At 40.1% G+C, this 7,963-nt stretch overlaps 1 protein-coding gene across 1 annotated transcript; it reads right to left on the bottom strand.

The window, feature by feature from the left end:
- Positions 1 to 1,723: 1,723 nt before the first annotated feature.
- Positions 1,724 to 2,875, bottom strand: LOC127229404 (protein CTLA-2-beta). Its single transcript, XM_051194533.1, has 4 exons — positions 2,786 to 2,875; positions 2,395 to 2,517; positions 2,176 to 2,301; positions 1,724 to 1,822 (listed from the first exon to the last, which is right to left on the bottom strand). Exons 1-4 carry the CDS (start codon positions 2,870 to 2,872, stop codon positions 1,724 to 1,726), a joined length of 435 nt encoding a protein of 144 aa, XP_051050490.1. The 5' UTR covers positions 2,873 to 2,875.
- Between the last annotated feature and the right edge of the window lie 5,088 nt (positions 2,876 to 7,963).

Below are 7,963 nucleotides of genomic sequence, written 5' to 3'. Positions count from 1 at the left end.
AATTTAAGATCCCTCATGGGGATATCTTTTCTATGTTGTGAATATATGTTTCTCCTATTGGTTGTTGAATAAAGCTATTTCATCCAATGGGCAGGCAGGACATAGACAGGCAGAAAATATAGGCAGGGCTACCAGACATGAAGAATTCTGGGAAGAGGAACAGACAGGGTGAGTCCTAAGGGAGATGCCAATCAGCTACTGAGAAGATAAGACTTGGGTATTCTCTGGTAAGCCAAGACTTCGTAGAGATACATAGATTAACAGAAAGAGGGTAATTATTAAGATCTAGTTAGCCATTAAGATGTCTGAGCATCAGCCAAACAGTTTACAATTAATATATGTTTCTGTGTGCTTATTTGGGACTGAACTGTTGTGGAAATAAGCGGCACAGAAACTTCTATCTATAGATCCCAAAGTGTCATGCTTTACCCAAATGTGTCTGAAGACCAGGTGGTAGAATTTGTGAACAACTGCGTGTTATAGGCAGGAAATTCTCAAAACCTGGTGAATCACGGATTCTGAGAGACGCTGGGGTGAGGCACTTGTTCTTAGGTCAGAGCTTCTGCAAGCAGGCTCTGAAAGGCCCCTCATGCCCTCAAGCTAAAATCTAACTTACAGTGGAGTCCACAGGAGGTGTTGAGAGCAGAGCCATGGGATACCCAGCAAAGAGAGCTAAAGTTAACATATGGCAAGAGCCAGCCTGAGAGAGTCTCCCAGGTCTCCAGTGACCATACCCGAGGCATTCGGTTGTCTGTGTCAGCCATGGAGTATAGGATATGCGGGTTTTACTGAGTGGTTATTGTCTTGCTTTGAACTTGTTATTCCTTGCTATGAACACAATTCCATTTTGGAATGGAAATTTAAACTCTGTGCACTTGTAATGTGCTGTTATCGTTTTAATTTCACAGATAGTAAAAGTTAATGGACTTCCTTAAGTTTGAGAACAAAAGCTGATTTTGGAGATTTGAACCCTCCTGAAACTGTGGTGACTTCTGAATGCAATCTCAGCAAGAGACAGTCATTACCTTATTGCATGAGTGGGCTCTGTTGGGTTCTGATAGAGTCACTTGAGGATTGTCTACTCTTCTGTGACCTCATCCCTTAGATGGTGTCTGTGTGGTTACAGCACAGCTAGTACAGGTCACTGATTTGTTCATATAAAATGAGATCCATGACACAGGATCAGGGTAGTGGACAGAAGGAACCACCTCTGCACTGAATGCTTTCCAGTGACCAGTTTTACTTGGTCAACTCTTGTGAATTAAAACATTGGAATCCCAGAAAATTCTTTGTCGACTTTCTGATCTTATGGAAAATGGGCACCAGAATCCCTGGAAAAAGAGCTCTACCAGCAATGGGAAACTGAGTCTGTAATGAGAGACCCATGCACTCCTCATTCTAGAACACCAGCACACAGCCAGGCACACCTTCAAGCAGAAGGCTTTGAATGCATAAAATCTCACTGAAATAAAACCAGAAAGAAAGCATAATACTACAGTTAAAGTCAAACTTTAATTTTAAGACATCACGGTTTATACTTTTTATTAAAGAAAAGTTTAAATATCCTTTGGAGAATCAACATCGTAAAGTAATTGAGAACACAGATTAAAGTATTGTAGTGTGTTCACAGTGAAATCACGCTTCAGATTTTTTTTTTTTTTTTTTTTATCACAGAGTGTATCTTAAAGGGATTCAGGGTTGAATTCCACAGATAATATGCTAGTCACTGTAATGAATGAAGAGACTCCCTGCTGTTTCTTCTTCTACTTTTCCCCATGTCCATGGCACCGTCACATTGGTCACATCTTGAGGTAGAGGGCTCCTGAGGTAATGGTACATTGATTGCTTTATTCCCAGGTTAAAAGAATGTTGCCATCCCTGCCGTAATTGTTACTCTGGCTGGAAGCAACACAGTTGTTGCTTTTTTTAAGGAAGAATGCAGCAAGGTGGCTTTCTCATAATACCTCCCCTGCAACATGTCCTACAAGGCAACCATCCGTGTACCCCAAGCAAGAAGAATTGGTTCTCATCCATAGCCAAATATCATCTCTAGCCACAGTCCACAGGACACTTAGTCAGACAGTGAACTGTGTGTTGTTTTACATACATGAGGGCTTAAGTTCCTTCTTGGCTTCCCTGTGGGCACTCGAGGGTGGAAATGTGACAGCGTCATACCTGATCCTTCTCAGGTGTCACATCGTTGTCTTTTGTCACATCCGTATACTTCTTTATGTCACAATCCAGTTCTTCTTCTGTCCACAGTAAGTTCCCACAGCAAGTTTTCCTGAATTCTTCATAAGTCTTCATGGGAAAGCAAACAAAACATTGAAAACCAACAGATACGGGAAAGATGCATAGAGAAGAAACACAGGGTCAGCAGCGGCTCGCAGTCACCATGTCGCTGAATTCATTCAGGCCCTCGGAGAAGCTGGTCTTGCCCTGCTCGTACTCTGAATTGTGCTCCTCAATCTTCTTCTTCTCCTCCTCCCACACCGACCTTCGGTACTTTTCTTCATCCTGGTACACATAAGAGCCAGTCCTCTCGCTTGAATCCCACACACAAAGGGAGTGTGGTGACAAGTCAAGAGGACCCCTAGAGAGGGATCTCAGGTCACTGCAGCCAGGTATTCTCCACACCCAGAGCATCAGCAAGACTGGCCACCCTGAGTTCATAGGGCATGTCTAAGCAAGTTCTTAGTGATGGCTGGCCTCTGTGGCCATGTCTATGTCTACAGACTCCCAACGGAAAGAGCCATTCTTTCTGAAACCCCCCTGTGTTACCAACCGGGCTGTAGGATTTTTCAAATTTCGTCTTCCATTCCTCCCATTCAGCATCCAAACTGGGATCAGGTGGTGGAGCAGTCGAGGCCATTCTCAAGCAGGAAGACTGCACTAAAGAGGTCTCCAAAACCTAGAGAACAAGGACTTGTCCAGTACCAAATAGTCAGCTCTGAAAACATACACACAAGTCTTATGATGCATACTAAGTTATAGTGAGGTATATTTATGTATATGGATTTATGAATGCAATAACAACTAATGGGAAAAAAAAAAACAACAGCCAGAATTTAAATAGAAGTCGGGAGTGGTAAATCAGGAGGGGTAAAGGAGGGAGCGTTGGGGGAAGGAAGGGAAGATAGCATTGATGTAGTTATATTATTGTCTTAAAAAAATAACAGCACAAACCCAAAGAAAAGTGGCAAATAACCAGAGCAAAGCTAAGAGGATGCTTATGCAGCATGAGTCAGAAGGATGCAGGCCCCTGTGCCTTGCTTGTCTCTGCTCCTACCTGGAGTGGCAGCTTCTGATCCAGTGTGGAAACCAGGACTGTGCTGTCCAAGGCCTCCTAAGAGCTACTTATAGAGGCATCTAGTGGGGCAGGTGCAGAGCAGCTGTGGCCCCACCCTTTGCTTCCTGGACCAGTGGCTACCACTCCCTGAAGCCTAAGGCTGGCCCACAGAGTCGAGTTATAACCTAGCTCAGCTACTGAGTTAGGCATCCCAGGCAGGAGAACATAACTCTGGAGACTGACCCCAAGTTCTCTGTTCTGCACAATTAGCGATCTTCAGAAACAACAGAATTATCATAAGGTGAACCCATTGAGGACAGACAGTAGGTCCCACAGTCCTACAACAGATTCACATCACTACGGAAAGGACATGCTAGCCTTATACTGACTGTGAAGGCATACTGACAGCACATTTGAAGAGTCAGTGGCTGCCTCGCCTGAAACACAGCCTATGACAGACTGGGAGCGTCTTCAGAGTGGATGAAATAAGCAGAAGAAAACAGAGATGTTGGCGATATTTTTCATCCAGCCCAACCAACAGTGTCTCAGACTAGGGCTTTACAGCTTTAGAAGTTATTAGAGCTGTTCAAACCCAAGAAGACACATCTCATGTGTACAAAAAGTTGGCCTACATGGTTGGACTGGACACGTGGTAAGTACAGTGTAGACATGGACCATTACATTGACTCTCATGGTTATGCACATGACTAGGAAGCAGATGTAACAAAAATTAGGAGACAGTACAGTTGTTTTGGGTGATAAATCACAGAAAATGCAAATTTCTAAGCGTGACCAGAAGTTTTTTTTTTTTTCTATTTTGATATATTACACAAAAATACAAAACTACTGATGCATGACCACATTCCTTCAATGTTCTTCAGAGTTTTACTAAACACCTGCCTGTCCGATAATTGAGATTTGAAGATGTATTTGGATGTTTTGTATAAGCAGAATTGGATGGATAGATGGATGCTTTCTGTACAAAAAAAAAAAAAAAAATGCATATGCCCTTCCCAAGTCAAATTGGCTGAAACTCTAAGCAGAAATGTGATATACAGAGCAGTAGCAATACAGTTTAGTTCCATATTACAATCAAAATGGAAGAGATTTGTTATATGTAGTTTCCTGACAGCCTGATTCCAAAGCTGCATCAGCCCCAAATAACACACAGAGAGGCTGTATTCATCATAAAACTGTTGGCCCATTATTAGCGTTTCTTTTTGGCTGGCTCTGTCTTAAATATTAACCCTTTATCAATCTAAGTATTTCCATGTGGCCTTTTCTTACTGGAAAGAGGGTCCGGACCTCTTACTCCTCTTGGGCCTACATTTCCACTCCTCTCTACTACATCTCCCAGAATCCTCCTTGTCTCCTAGTCCCTATCTTCCTTTCCTATTGGCCAATAGTGCTCTATTCATTAACTAATAAGAGAAACATATTTACAGAATGACATCTCCCATCATCTCCTCTGTTCTGTCTAAAATAAAAAGAAGGGTTTTAACTTTAATACAGTAAATATATATAACAAAACAGTTATCAAATGAGAACTATAGTTAACAATTTTTAGTCCATTAACATTTAGCAAGATTTAAAGAAAATATTCCATCATCTATACTATCTTTGTGAGTATAAAGTCTTATATGTAACTTATGTTTAATCCTAATTAAGGAAAACTATAACCATAACTATCTGTCTTCAACTCCATCAAAGACCACAGAAAGTTAGTATATAAACTCTAGAAATGATACAGACAACTTACCTTGTCAGTCACCAGAAGTTTTTCTGTAATGTTCCATCTTCAGCCCATAGGCCATAGTGTGTCTGGCAGACTCCCCAGCAAAGCAGAAAACTTTAAACTGTCCAACTGTATTGGCAGTTTGTCAGTCACTTTTCTCTGTACCCTGTAGAATGTCTGGTAGACTCTTCATGAAGTAGGAACTCTATAGTACTGTCCATCTTGTCTTATCAGTCACTTTCCTGTGGGTTCTGCTTGTCTACTTAATAAAGCATATAGTTAAACAGTCCACACAAGATCAGTATCTTGCCCAAATGGCTAGTCTTGCCATATTGGAGGCAAACTCCATGATGAGTTTCTCCGATGTCCATCTTCCTTTCTGACACAGATGGTATTGCTAGGAGAAGTTATGTCTCGCTGTCAAGAAAAAAAACCCAAACCATTTTAAATGCCATATTCTGTAGGTCTTTGAAAGGTTTGAAGAATGTCTATCAATTTGAAATATATCTATGTATATCTAGAAAACCTAACTAAGTTTTGACTATTATAGGTAACTATCTATAATCTGTACTAAATTATACATTTCATTTTAAATGAGCTATACAAACACAATACCTAAAGAAGAGAAATATACATATCATAAAATTGACCTTAAATTTGTATCAATAAATGAAAATCCATTCCAAAACAAAGTATTCATTCCTATGCCATAATCCCCTTTTTACCTTTAAAAAGAGATTGGTTGTGATCTTTAACTATTTATAATCAACCCCAATTTAAATAAAACAAACATTTATATACAATAATTGAGAATTTGGAGGTTGTTTTTTCCAAACTGCTTTCTGCAGGTAGGGGCATTGTCTTGGGGATCCTAAGAAGATGTAGATATCCTGGCTGTAGTCTGCAAGGCTGCCTTGTCCCAGCTGTTTTGAATGTTGGATCACCTGGGACACTGCTTCAAGGGGTCTTGCTTGATCAATCCATGTTAGTCTGGAAGGAATCAATAGCTTTTCATTTTCTGTGGAAATAAAAATAGAAATTCTTTTCCCCAGTAACCTGTCCTTAGACTTAAAATTTGAGGTTAAAGCATTTTAAATATATATAAATTGGATTAATTCAGCAGCATTGATTATCAAGTGTATTTTAGCAGTTATCCCTTCCTTAGCAATTGAGCAATTCAAAGACAACACAACAGCATACAGTATCCAGACTCTGTGTATTTTCCATTTTTACATGTCTTTTTTTTTATTACTCTATTTCTTCTCCTTCTATTTTTTTTTTTTTTTTTTTTATTTTTTGAGACAGGGTTTCTCTGTGTAACTTTGGCTGCCCTGGAATTTACTCTGTACACCAGGTTAACTTTGAAATCACAGAGATCTGCTTGCCTCTGCTCCTGAGTTCTGGAATTAAAGGCGAGGCCACCACACCCAGCTAATTCATGTCTTCAGTGTTCCTGACTTTTGACAATGTGGTCAAAGTACAAGATTTGGTTGATGTTCTCTGCCACCTTCTTTCAGCCACTCCTGGAACTTTCTCCAAAATCAACCATATACTTGGGCACAAAGCAAGTCTCAACAAATATACCAATAATAACAATAATAATCTGAATATTAACAGCAGAAATCTTATAAACTCATGGAAACTGAGCAACTCACTACTTTACTGAGTAAAGATGGACATCGAGAAATAAATTAAAACCTTTTCAGATTTAAATGAAAATGAAGACATAACATACCCAAAATTGTGGAACAAAATGAAGATGGTCCTAGGAGGAAAGTTCATGGCACTAAATCCTTACACAAAAATATTTGAAAGATTTGTACTAGTGACTAAATAGCACACCTGGGAGACCTAGCAGAAAGAGAAGAATTAATGCCCAAAGGGAGTAGATGGTAAGATATAATCAAAACCATCCATTACTGAGAGGAAATTCAAGAAGAAATCAGAAGATGGAAAGGTCCCCTACACTCATGGATCAGTAGAATTCATATATTGAAAATGGCCATCCTACCAAAAGCAGTCTACAGAGTCATTGCAATTCCCATCAATAATCCAACACAATTCCTTACAGATCATGCAAACCTTTTCAATATTTCTAATGTGACCCAAAGAACAGGCTAAGGGAAACTCAAGTCTTGTGAGTCTTAGGACATAGCCTCACTGCCCAATAAACAGCCAGAATTCTGTTATCTTTTATAAACACTACGTATTACTTTCATTTTAATGATTGTATATTTACTGGTATGCGTGGTAAAATAACTGGCAACTGAGGGATGCTCAGAATAAGAAAGCATTCCCCAGGAAAGAGCCCAACAATTGGCTGTCCAATACGAAAGGACAGACCTGAAAACATATATACAATTAGCATGATATAGACTGAGCAGGTTGTTTTTATGTAACTTAGAATACATGTCACAACATACTTTTAATGAGAAATGAAGCTATGAATTGGAAGAGAATAGGGAGAGGTATATGGGCATATATGTATGGAGGGAAGGGAAAAGAGAAATTATGTAATTGTTGTTGTGCCCATATTCTGAACCCCAAAATCACCAAGAGACCCAATCTGATAGAAAAGCAGAGTCTTTAATTGATTAACAAATAAAATGTATTAACTCTGGTCCTCTATCCGTCTGACACAGTGGAACAAAAAGGATCTGGAGGGACCTTGGGACAGGGAATTTATTGGGATAGAGCAAGGGGAGTGTCTGTGGTCCTCAACAGTCTCAGGACTGGTGCATTTCCAAGCTTGGATGACCTGTCCTGTGTTGATTGGTCAATTGCACCTACAGCGAGGTTGCTATGGCCTATAGGCCCTCCCAGGGTGGTTGCTATGCTCTGTACTCCACTGTTACCTAAAAGCACATCTAGAGCCTGCCAGCTAACTTCTGATTTGTTCCTAGCCACACAGAGGATATCTGGCTTCCTAGTGACTGGGA

The sequence above is a fragment of the Phodopus roborovskii genome, unplaced genomic scaffold (assembly GCF_943737965.1).
Source record: "Phodopus roborovskii unplaced genomic scaffold, PHOROB, whole genome shotgun sequence".
NCBI classification, from domain to species: Eukaryota; Metazoa; Chordata; class Mammalia; order Rodentia; family Cricetidae; genus Phodopus; species Phodopus roborovskii.
This window is presented reverse-complemented; position numbering and strand designations above follow the sequence as displayed.

What these genes read in the sequence shown, in the direction of transcription:
- LOC127229404 (XM_051194533.1), bottom strand. Translation starts at nt 2,872, where the DNA reads ATGGCCTCGACTGCTCCACCACCTGATCCCAGTTTGGATGCTGAATGG. An exon ending in TTGAAAAATCCTACAGCCCG is followed by an intron (nt 2,518 to 2,785) that starts GTTGGTAACACA and finishes TATGTGTACCAG; the next exon opens with GATGAAGAAAAGTACCGAAG. An exon ending in TGAATGAATTCAGCGACATG is followed by an intron (nt 2,302 to 2,394) that starts GTGACTGCGAGC and finishes TTTCCCATGAAG; the next exon opens with ACTTATGAAGAATTCAGGAA.